Raw genomic sequence first — 12,281 nt, forward strand, 5'->3', positions numbered from 1 at the left:
CTGAGGTTTCCTAAGCTACCAACGAAGGAACGGAGGGGGGGGATACTGCAATCAAGGTGAGGGTTGTCTGATAGCGTTGCCTTGGGCACGATGGCTGTTACTGCTGACTTACCCCTATGTGGGACATGCCAAACCCATCTAGGAGTGACTCCTTCAGAACTCACTGGAAAGTCACCAAGGTTTACCTTGCAGCAGTAGCATTTCCCACTGCCATTAAAATGCCTGAAGGAGTGGAATTGGCCCTCAACTGGGCAATTAATTGCCTCAATAGTTATTTCTGCCTAATAGATAACTGGAAGGTTATGTGTCGCTTGTTTGCATGTAATTCAACTCAATATTTCTTATAATTTGCTACAATGGGCTAGATGGGTATTTAACCTATATTAACATTCATTATTGTCCCCTTCTCTGAATGACGAAGGAGCTACAGTGATTCTTAAATCTTGTATGCTTGCTAGATCACTTCACTAAGAGGCAATTAAATCATCCCCATTCTTCTGCAGAGTAAAGTCCACTGAACGGAACCAACTTTGGTTGGAGAAAATAAAGTTCTTGCACAAAGTAGGCAAAGTATTCCTTGGCATTCTCGTCATAGTGATCAGTAACAGTCAGCTCCTGATAAAATATACAATAACCTTCCTATCATGTTGTCTTTTGCAGCTCCCTCGTACAAGTATCTAACAGCAACAGAACCGCTTGTTTTTAATGTCAATCCATTAATCAGTATGCACCTTGACCCCAAACCAGAATATAATCAGCTTGAATGAGCCACAAATTTGGTCATCTCAGATTTAAGATTTCTAAAACACTGAAGAGCAACTATTTGAAGCCAGATATATTTCACATGAACCCAAAGTGGAGTGAGACTGATACATTCAAAAGTTTGGTCAGCTGGCTTCCCTCCAGATTTTCCTGGTATCAAGCCTACCTGGCGAGTGCTTCTCCTTTGGATATGTCTCAATATGTCTATCTGTTTAACACCCAAACTGCACAAAGATGAACTTCTGACAGTGGAGCCGTCCAGCCATTTGCTGATGATGAGTAATGGCCATTTTTATGTGTTCGATGTGCTGGATAACTGGCAATATTCTGCACGACTCAGAAATCGAGAAGTGCCTTCACTGTATCCTCCAGATAAATAGTGCTCCTCCAAAGTTCCCGCTGGGTTACGTGACCACTGAAAACAGGGATATCTAGGCAAAAGTGAGAGAGGATTTGGTGGATCTGGGGAACACAGAGAGCCTGCACCAAATGGACAGTGCCATTTTCTGTCTCTGCCTGGAGGATAATCGGGTTGAGAATGAAACTGAACTCACCCACGCTATGCTCCATGGTGACGGTGTGAACCGCTGGTTTGACAAATCCTTCAGATTGATCATTACAAACAATGAGGTATCTGGCATTAACTTTGAGCATTCCTGGGGGGATGGCGTGGCTGTGTTACGGTTCCTCGAGGAGATATTTAACGACAGCACAGAAAATCCAGCGATCAGCCTCAAACCGGTGCCAAGCTCAGCAGACACATCTGCAGCTGTCAGGAAACTTGAGTTCAAGCTGAGCGAGTCAGTGAAAGCAATGGTCAGTGCGGCAAAGAGAGTCAAAGAAAATCCTTGCAAGTCGGACAACTGGAGGATCACAATTATTGGAAAGAATTTGATAATGGAACAGAATTTAAGTCCAGGTGCAATTGTGCAGCTAGGCTTTCAGATGACCTTTCTCCACCAGCATGGGAAAACTGTTCCTACTTATGAGTCCTGCAGTACTGCTGCCTTTAAACATGGGCGCACAGAAACCATTCACCCAGCTACTCCTCCTACCAAACAGTGCTCAACGGCCTTTGTCTCTGAAAGGGGAGAGTACAGCTCAGAGGAACTGAAGAAAATGGTTTACAGTTGTTCCAAACTTCACAGAAAGCTGCTGATCAAAGCCGCCTTGGGTGAGTTATTGTGAAATACTGATGGAAAAGACCATTTGTGAGATTATGATAGAAGATTAGGAATATGGAATCAGGGAATATGGAATCTTTTCTTCTGCTGTGCTGAGTTCCCCTATACTGAGGACAGCTTCGAATCCCGCCTTAAGTCTGGAATTGAAAGCTAGTCATGGTGACCATGAAACCATCATCATTTGTCATTAAAAACCCACCTGATTCACCAATGTCCTTTAGAGAAGGAAATCAGCCATTCTTATCTGGTTTGGCCTACATGTGACTCCAGATCCACAGAAATATGATTGACTCTTTACTGTCCTCTGAAATGACCTGGCAGTCACTCAGTTCAAGGGCAATATGGCAACAAATGTTAGCCTCAGTGGTGACACCCACAGCCCATGAAAGAATAAAAAATATCCCGTGCCTCAGTGCTTCTTCCAGTTGGTGTTCAACATGGTGGAGTACTGATTCATCGGCTGAGGGAGTTGCAGTGAGAGGGTGGTGTTCAGGAGGAGCTTTTCTTGCCCCTGTTTGACTTGATCTGATGAGACTTCACACAGTTCAGAATCAATGTTGAGCACTCCCAGGACAACCGGGAGTTGAATGAAGGAGACTCCTCGGTCTAACCCCATCATAATCTTATTACCACAACTAGCATTCACTTGACAGTGAGGTGGAACACAACTTAACATTTCACTCAAAGGTGGCCTATGACTATGCACCAATCCCTCAAAACTGCATGGGAGGCAGTCCTAGATGTATGACTTGAATCAACAACTCTTTCACTCACAGGAAGAGTAGCACAAGCTAAGCCAAGCTGACATTAAACTCACACGCATGTGAAAAATGTCAATTTACTGTTATGTCTATCATGTATAACTTTCATGCAGCTACTGCTGCATCACAATGGGTTGATATTATTACCTGCTGTTGCACTGAGGAGTGGCTCAGTCACAACCACAAGACTCCCTGGGGCTGCATTGTAACCATTTTGTAAGAGTCTTCACGAAGAAACAACCACTGACCATTTTACCATAATATCGTGCTCATTTACCGGGGGGGGCCCACTGGAATTGACATTAGCATGTTCACAAGGCCATTAGGGTGGCTATGTGGTGAGCTTCTCTCAAAGGTTTCAGGGCATGGTAAGTTAAGTGTAAACAAATGACCTGCTGATTAACTCTCATTGACGGCATGCTGGTGCAATGGGGTGAGGTGTTTGCCTTTCATTCTGAGATCTGGCTTCAAATCCAGCTCAGGCTAACAGATTGGAAGTCTCATTCTCTGGAAGGGACCTATTTGAAATTGTTAGTCGGCAGGGTACTGGTACTCCCAGTTTAACAGTTTCATTAAATGGCTGATGCGAAAATTACAAATAATGCAGTGAGGAATGCTGGCCTGAGGCTGAGAAATCCTTGAAGGCACTTTATTCTGCATTTAATTATATTTGTGGGGTTTGATAGCAGGGCATGGGGAGTAGCGGTTTTGGTTAGTAAGAGAGCGAGGTTCCAAATGAAGAAAGTGGTGGCGGACCAGGGAGGTACATATGTGATAGTGACGGGGGCATTGGAGGAGAGGTTGGTGGCGTTGGCAAGCATGCTTGGTCCTAAATGGGATGAGGTAGGGTTCGTGAGGAAGGTATGTGGGGCCATTCCGAACTTGGATTCGCAGGAGCTGATAGTGGGTGGGGACTGGAACTTGGTGCAAAAGCCAAGGCTGGATAGGTCGCAGCCACGTTCGCTTGCCCAGTCGGGGAGGGCGAAGCCGTTGACTGGAGTTATGGAGGAAATGGGAGGAGTGGACCTGTGGAGGTTTTTGCACCCGGGGGAGTGGGGGTATTCGTTTTTCTCCTCGATCCATAAGGTCTATTCAATGATAGAGTTTTTTGTGTTAGGGAAGGCGCTGTTGGCTGGAGTTAAGGGGTCGGAGTATTCGGCAATAACACTTTCAGATCCTGCGCCGCATTGGGTGGACATCGTTTTGGAGAAGGGAACAGTGCAGAGGCCGGGGTGGAGATTAGATGTGGAGCTGTTGGGGGGACGAGGGTTTTGTGATAAGGTTGGGAAAGTAATTGAGGAGTACGAGGGGTTTAATTGTACCGGGGAGGTCTTGCAGGCGGTGGTATGAGAAGCTCTGAAGGGATTGGTGAGGGGGGAGGTGATATCGTTTGAAGCAAAGGTTGATAAGGAGGAGAGGGAGGAGTGGCAAAGGTTGATAGATGAGCTGGCAAAGATGGACAGGAGGTATGCAGAGGTCGTGGATCCAGCGCTTTTGGAGAGGAGGAGGGAGCTTTAATCGGTTGTCCACATGGTGCGCCTTTGAGGCAGGTGAGGAGAGCAGTCTGTGTGTATGGAGAGAATGCGGGGCACATGCTGGCTGGCCAATTTCAGAGGGAGGCTGCGGCGAGGGAAATTGTTCAGGTGCGGGATAGGACGGGGAAATTGGTGGTCGCCCCGGACCAGATTAATAGGGTGTTCCAGGAGTTTTACGAGAAATTGTTCCGGACCGATAGTTGTTCAGGACCTGCCAGAAGGTAGCAGGACCGGATGGGTTCCCGGTGAGTATTATAAGAAATATAGGGATACGTCGGCGTCACTGATGGTGGGGATGTTTGAGGAGGCATTAGGGAACGGGGCTGCTGCCACAGACTTTGGAGCAGGCCCCAATCTCCTTGCTGCTAAAGAAGAATAAAGATCCAACATTCGCTATTGAATGTGGATGGTTTAGATATTGGCGAAGGTGTTGGCAGTTAATTAGGAGGAGTGCCTTCTGAAGGTGATAGGGGAGGACCAGACGGAGTTCGTGAAAGGGAGGCAGCTATTCTCAAACGTTAGGAGGGTGTTGAATGTAGTTATTGCACCGGTGGAGAGGCGGGAGACAGAGGTGGTGGTTGCACTGGACGCAGAAAAGGCATTTGAACAGATAGAGTGGGGGTATTTGATGGCGGTGTTAGAACGGTTTGGGATTGGGCTGCGATTTGTGGAGCGGATAAGGTTATTGTATAAGTGTCCCGGCTGGGGATGGGGGAGGGAGAGGGGGGGCTGCCTTTCCGTAGGGCGGCAACCCACTTTAGCTTTATGGGGGTGCGGGACTGGGGGGGGGGGGCTCCATAGGTACAATTTTACTAGTTTGGTGGGGAGGTGAAGGCGGACTTGGCAAGGTGGGATCGTCTTCCTCTGTTGCTGGCAGGTAGGGTGCAGGCGATTAAAATAAATGTGTTCCTGCTGTTTTTGTTTATATTGCCGATCTTTTTACCAAATGCGTTTTCTAAGGAGGTGGAGAAGATGATTACCTTGTTTATTTGGGGGGGGGATGGTGGCTAGGATTAGGAAGGTGGGGCCTCCTGAATTTATGATATTATTACCGGCCGACAAATGCTGAAAAGGTGAGGGGCTGGGTCAGAGGGGGGAGTCTCAGTGAGTTAGAATGGCAGAGGGTTTGTGCAGGGGGTTGGGGTTGAGGGCGTCGGCAACAGCACCGCTCCCGATGGCCCCGGGTAAATCCTCTGGGAGTCTGGTGGTGGTGGCAACATTGAAGGTCTGGAGGCAGTACTTTAAGTCGTGGGCGGGGTCAAGCGAGATGCCGATTAGGGGAACCATAGGTTTGAGACAGGGAAGGGAGATTTTAGCGATGGGAAGAGAGGGGAGTTAGGGTATTAAAGGATTTGTTTCTGGGGGGCTGTTTTGAGAGGCTTGAGGAGTTGGGGGAGAAATATGGACTAGGGCATGGATATCTGCAGGTCCTGGATTATGCCAGGAAGGAGGTTCAGAGCTTCCCGATAGCGCTGGCCTCCACATTGTTGGAGGAGGTATTGATGGCAGGGGGAATAGAGAGGGGAGAGGTATCGGCAATTTGTGGGACGATTCTGGGGGAGGACAAGGTATCATTGCAGTGGATTAAAGCAAAGTGGAAGAAAGAGTTGGGGTAGGATGTGGAGGACGGGCTGTGGTGTGAGGTGCTCCGGAGGGTAAATGACTCAAACTTGTGCGCTAGATTGGGGCTGATACAGTTGAAGGGGGTATATTGGGCGCACCTCATGAGGGTAGAAATGAGCTACCTCTTTGAGGGGGTGGAGGATGTGTGTGAATGCTGTGGGAGGAGACCTGTAAACCATGTTCACATGTTTTGGTCCTGTCCGAAACTGGAGGGGTATTGGTGGGAGGTCTTCAAGGTTATCTCGGGGGTGGTGCATGTGAGGTTCGATCGAGGGCCTCCAGAAGCCATATTCTGGGTGTCGGCCCAGCCTGGGCTGCAGGAGGGTGAGGGGGGCAGATGTCTTAGCCTTTCGCTTGCTGATTGCCGAAGGTGGGTCCTGTTGGGATGGAGGTCAGCTTTTCTGCCCTGTGCTTTGGCGTGGTGGGGGGGCCTTCTGGAAGTTCTGATGCTCGAGAAGGTGAAGTTTGAGTTGAGGGGGGGGGATGGAAAGGTTCTACAATTCATGTACATTGTTTATCCTGCACTTTCAAGAATTGGATGCCATCGAACATTAGGGGGGTGGGAGGGCGGCTGGGTGGGGGGTGGGGGAGTGTTGAATGTATTGTTTATCATTTACCATATATGGGATTACCCAGGATTCTCTTTGGGTCTGATGGAACCATCAATTCACCAGACACGTGTTTCCGATATGAATCTAGGCTTTAATCGACTTACTTCAGAGCCAGCCTGTTACCCGTTGATCAACTCGTAGTGAACTCAGGCTGACTCTGGACAAGGGTATTTATACCGCTGCACTAGGGGGAGGAGTCGTGGGCGGAGCCAAGGGTGGAGCCCAGTACAAGTTCCTGAGTGCTCCCAGAGCTACTCCCCCTAGTGGTAGGATAGCGCTACAGCGCTTACAAAGACAGTGTGAATTATCGTATATACATATATATATTACTTTCACCACAGGGTCTTTCTTGTTTTCTATTTGGGACGTAGGGGAGGTTTGGGTTTGCATGTTGAAGGGGATGCTGGTTGGGGGATTGCTATTATATTTGTTATTGTTATCTTTTGTTGGGTGTATATTTGATGAAGAAAATGGAAAATGGGGAGAATAAAAATACTTTTTAAAAAATGTAATTAAATTTGACCTGAGAGAACCAAAATGGAAAACATTCCAATTTAACACCTTTCATATGAATTATGTCAAAGAACTCCTTATTTGAGGCTTTAGTTTGCTAAGAGAATAACGTGGAATTAGATAGCAGATTCTTCATCATCTGAAAAACGAAAAGATATGATAATAATTCCTGAACTAATTCTGACAAAAGATGTAACTGAATTGTTAACCTGTTTTCTCTGCAAAGGTGTTGGTATTTCCTGCATTTTCTGCCTGTACTTCTGATTTGTTTTGGTCTGTGTTGTTTGATGCCTGTTTTGAAGCCTTCAATTTTGTTGTGGCACAGTGGTTAGCACTGCTGCCTCATATCACCAGGGTCCAGGGTTCAATTTATCCTCGAATGACTGTCCATTCGGAGTCTACACATTCTCCTCATGTCAGTGTGGGTTTCCTCCGGATGCTGTGGTTTCCTCCCACAGTCCAAAGATGTGCAGGTTAGGTAGACTGGCAAAGCTAAATTGCCCCGTAGAGTCCAAAAGGTTAGGTGGGGACACTGGGGATATGATGGAGTCTTGGGCTTAAGTAGGGTGCTCTTTCCAAGGGCTAGTGCAGATACTCCTTCTGCACTGTAAATTCTATGATTATATATATACATCTAATACTGTCATAATAAGGGGCTGGTTTAGCACACTGGGCTAAATCGCTGGCTTTTAAAGTAGACCAAGGCAGGCCAGCAGCACGTTCAATTCCCGTACCAGCCTCCCGAACAGGCACCGGAATGTGGCGACTAGGGGCTTTTCACAGTAACTTCATTGAAGTCTACTCGTGACAATAAGCGATTTTCATTTTCATTTCATAATAATTCAGATTTTACTTTGTGAATGATTTAAAGGACTGTTTCAAAAATTTACTGTATTGCTGTTTTGTATAAAGTCCCGTTATGATCTCTTTGAGCGAATGGCTCTAGCTTTAGTGCTATTCTGTTTCTTTTGCAGCTACTGTCGTCCAGCGGGCTGCATTGGGCATTGTAGAGGAGGCCAAGGATGAATTTCCAAATCTAACATTGCTGGTGCAATCCCAGGTACATTATAGCCACCTGAGGAGCTAAAATATAAAATTTCTACTGAAAAGCTCTGTAAACAGGAGTAAGATAAATTATAGAGGCGATTTTCAACCTGCATTGGCTGTCAGTGAGAAGGGCGACGCAGGTGGAAAATCCCCCGAGAATTGGAAAATATGATTCTCGCCGGCAAGATCACGTTTTCCGATTTTCCACGCCGGGGGGGGGGGGGGGGGGGGGGGGGGAGGCGGGAGAATGGTGTGAGAGCATCCAATGCTGATGTAGGGGGGGGTGATGAAAGCCCTAATGCTAATGTTTCTGGTGAGGGCAGAGGCAGTGGGTGGGGAGCAATGCTTATGGGGGGGGGGGGGGGGGAATGTCGGTGGCGGGTTTGTTGGGGACTTTTCTACCTGTGCTGGTTGGAGCTCTATCAGACCCTGCCCTGTCACAGTGATGACGGAAACTACACCCATGAATTTTTTTTCGGGAAGGCTCACAATCTGATAAAACTCGGCCGTGGAGCTGGGTTTCAATCAGAGGCTGACACTCTGAAAAAAATATGGGAGAATTCCGTCTACTGTGAGCTGTGGTGTTCACTGCTAAATGTTGCTAATTGTACCAAGATGCTTTTTACAGCAGCAATGTTGACTATGTTAGCCACTAGGCACATGTGGCCAAATGGGAATCCATTTTTTTTCCAATTTAGAGTACCCAATTCTTCTTTTTTCCAATTATGGGGCAATTTAGCATAGCCAATCCACGTACCCTGCACATCTTTGGGTTGTAGAGGTGAGACCCACGCAGACACACTGAGAATGTGCAAACTCCACATGGACAGTGACCTGGAACCGGGATCAAACCCGGGTCCTCAGCACCGTGAGGCAGTAGTGTGCAGTGCTCACCACTGCGTCACCGTGCCGCCCAGCCAAATGGGAATCTAGACGTAGTTTTTTGCATTTCTGATTAGCAAGTTAAAAACAAATAATGTTCACTATCAAGCAGATCAAACTGGAAGCATACACAATTCTAGGGGCTCGACAGAATGATTGCAGGAATGATATTTCTCCTGTCGGGAATCAGGGGACACAGTCTCAGAATATGAGCCAGGCCATTTAGAACAAACAGGAGGAGCGATTTCTTCACGCAGAGGGTCGTGAATGTTTGGAATTCTCCACTCCAGAGAGCGGTGAAGTCTCAGTCATTGAGCATGTTCAAGCCAGAGATCAATAGATTCCTAAATAGTAAAGATATCAAGAGAGATTGGTATACTGCAGGAAAAATGCATCGAGGTAGAATATCAGTCATAATGGAATTGAATGATGGAGCAGGGTTGAGGGCTGAATAGCCTACACCTGTTTTTCCTATATTTCTACATTCCTGGGCATGTGATCTCAATGCTCATGTCTGCATGGTGTATATGATGTGCTTGGTAAAATGCTAAGATAGCAAATAGAGAGAGAAAAAAAAAGTATTTTGACCACTGTGCCTGCTTTACTTCCTTGGTTACTCCTTATTTGTCTAAAATAGTAACCAAAATGAAATGTGCGACTTCAGCACCACACAAAAACCATTAACATTGTTTAAAGGTTAACCAATTTGAATAATTATTGAAGGGGAAAAGAGCACGCAGAAACCTTGGCGAGCAGCTTCAGCATCTACTCACGGCAAAGCGCAAGCTGTATCCAGCTACGCATTGCATATAAGGCAGGGGTAGATCTGTCAAATCCTTTAATGAGAATACAAAGTCCCACTCAAAACTGCTGGACAAAATCCGAAATGTTGCACAGATATGTGTTGTTTCAGAATTCCAGGCTTTAGTGCAAGTAGCACACTGGTGATAGATGTAGTTGTGGATGTGCACTTTGTGCCTAATATTCAAGTTTTATTTGCACCAGCTGAATTGGTTCCATCCAGATGAAGCTATTATCTGGGTGGAAATCATGTGAATATTCCAAATGAATCTTCTATGTTTGCTTTTCTAACAACATGGGAACATTGTTCTAGGCTTTGGTGACCTATCCACTGAAACCACAAGCTCTCACTCCTGCTCTGTAGTCTTCTATAACACAATCTACAGCTACTATCTCTTTCAAAATTCTTTTGAAGTTGTGTGCACTAACATTGATCATTTGGCATTGCTCTATGTTTGGTGTCATCCAAAAATTTAGACACTTTGGGAACAATTTCTTCCCAATTCAGTCAAAAAAGATAAACAACAGCAAGGCAGAATCTTGTTGAACTCCACTAGTAACTGGTAGCCAACAGACAAGACCATGAGACCATAAAACATAGAAGTAGAATTAGGCCATTCAGCCCATCGAGTCTGCTCTGCCATTCAATCATGGTTGATGTGTTTTTCATCCCCTTTCTCCCCATAACCCCTGATCCCCTTGTTAACCAAGAACCTATCAATCTCTGTCTGAAAGACACTCAGTAACTCCACAGCCTCCACGGCTTTCTACGGCAAAGAGTTCCACAGATTCATCACCCTCTGGTTGAAGAAATTCCAACTCATTTCTGTCTCAAAGGATGGTCTCTTCAGTCTGAGGCTGTCCCTTCAGGTTCTAGTCTCTCCTACTAGTGGAAACGTCTGCTCTACGTTCACTCTATCTAGGCCTTCTCAGTATCCTGTAAGTTTCAATGAGATCTAAACTTCTAAACTCCATTGTGTGCAGGCCTAGAGTCCTGCTAATGTTCTACCTCTCATGATTTCCAACAGCCAACTATTTGCCAATAATGTTTTAGTACATTATCTTTTTTTTAAATAATTTTTATTAAGATTTTCACAAAATATAAACAAAACAATATTAACAAAACAACCATGGTAAAAACCCAAGGACAACAATCACCCAACTACAAAAGCAACTACAAAAACAAAAAAAAGCAAACAACAAAAAAGGAAAGAGATAACACCCGCCACATCCAACAAACCCATATACAGCCGGCCTATTTCCCTACCATTCCGCCAGGAAGTCCAAGCAGGCCAGCAGCACGGTTCGTTTCCCGTACCAGCCTCCCCGGACAGGCGCCGGAATGTGGCGACTAGGGGCTTTTCAGCTTTTCACAATAACTTCATTGAAGCCTACTCGTGACAATAAGCGATTTTTCATTTAGGGCAGCATGGTAGCATTGTGGATAGCACAATCGCTTCACAGCTCCAGGGTCCCAGGTTCGATTCCCGGCTTGGGTCACTGTCTGTGCGGACTCTGCACATCCTCCCCATGTGTGCGTGGGTTTCCTCCGGGTGCTCTGGTTTCCTCCCACAGTCCAAAGATGTGCAGGTTAGATGGATTGGCCGTGATAAATTGCCCTTAGTGTCCAAAATCTCCCTTAGTGTTGGGTGGGGTTACTGGGTTATGGGGTTATGGGGATAGGGTGGAGGTGTTGACCGCGGTTAGGGTGCTCTTTCCAAGAGCCGGTACAGACTCGATGGGCCGAGTGGCCTCCTTCTGCACTGTACATTCTATGAAAATAATTCTATGAAAGGCTGCCACCGCCTAAAGAACCCCTGTACTGATCCCCTCAGGGCAAATTTCACCTTCTCCAATTTGATGAACCCCGCCATATCATTGATCCAGGCCTCCACGCTTGGGGGCCTCACATCCTTCCACTGAAGAAGCATCCTCCGCTGGGCTACTAGGGACGCAAAGGCCAGGACACCGGCCTCTTTCACCTCCTGCACTCCTGACTCCACTGCAACCCCAAAAATTGCGAGTCCCCAGCCTGGCTTGACCAGGTCGGGACTCGTCGATGAAGTTCCGTTGGGGGCCCTGAAAAGAGCCCCAAAGTCCGTTTTTAGCGGGAGCTGCCGAACGTGCGGCTTAGCTCCGCATAGCCGCAACCGGAAGCTTTTAGTACATTATCAACTATCCCATGATCTTGAAACTTATTTCTTTTTTTCATGGGTCAAGGGTATTGCTGGCTAGTCCAGCTTTTTTATTGTCCATCCCTAATTGCCCTTGAGAAGGTGATGTTCAGCCACTTTCTGAATTGCTGCCATCCATTTGGTGCAGGTACAGCCACGGCGCTGTTGGGAGGGAATTACCAGATGTTAACTCAGCGACTGAAGGAATAACGATACAGTTCCAAGTCAGGATGGTGTGTGGCTTGGATTGTAACTTGCAGATAGTGGTTTTCCCATCTATCTGCTCACCTTGTCCTTCTAGGTGGTAGCAGTCACTGATTTGGAAGGTGCTGTTGAAGGAACCTCAATGGTTTGCTGCATGGCATATTGTAGATGGTACACACTGCTG

At 46.6% G+C, this 12,281-nt stretch overlaps 2 protein-coding genes across 2 annotated transcripts in view; both read left to right on the forward strand.

Moving 5' to 3' along the window:
* The first annotated feature begins 666 nt into the window (after positions 1 to 666).
* LOC119969917 (carnitine O-palmitoyltransferase 2, mitochondrial-like) lies at positions 667 to 1,950 on the forward strand. Its single transcript, XM_038803888.1, has one exon. The coding sequence runs from the start codon at positions 1,252 to 1,254 to the stop codon at positions 1,948 to 1,950; it is 699 nt and encodes a 232-aa protein (XP_038659816.1). The 5' UTR covers positions 667 to 1,251.
* Positions 1,951 to 2,882: 932 nt separating this feature from the next.
* Positions 2,883 to 12,281, forward strand: part of LOC119970503 (spermatogenesis-associated protein 9-like) — a 38,948-nt gene continuing 29,549 nt past the window's right edge. Inside the window, exons 1-2 of the mRNA XM_038805243.1 lie at positions 2,883 to 3,075; positions 7,964 to 8,049. Of these exons, the coding sequence (XP_038661171.1) occupies positions 3,015 to 3,075; positions 7,964 to 8,049 (147 nt within the window). The 5' untranslated portion in view covers positions 2,883 to 3,014. The remainder of the gene's footprint in view (positions 3,076 to 7,963; positions 8,050 to 12,281) is intronic.

This window comes from Scyliorhinus canicula, chromosome 8 (assembly GCF_902713615.1).
Source record: "Scyliorhinus canicula chromosome 8, sScyCan1.1, whole genome shotgun sequence".
Lineage (NCBI taxonomy): Eukaryota > Metazoa > Chordata > Chondrichthyes > Carcharhiniformes > Scyliorhinidae > Scyliorhinus > Scyliorhinus canicula.

Bases quoted from the DNA above. Each gene is read 5' to 3' on its own strand.
- LOC119969917 (XM_038803888.1), top strand. From the start codon at position 1,252: ATGGACAGTGCCATTTTCTGTCTCTGCCTGGAGGATAATCGGGTTGAG.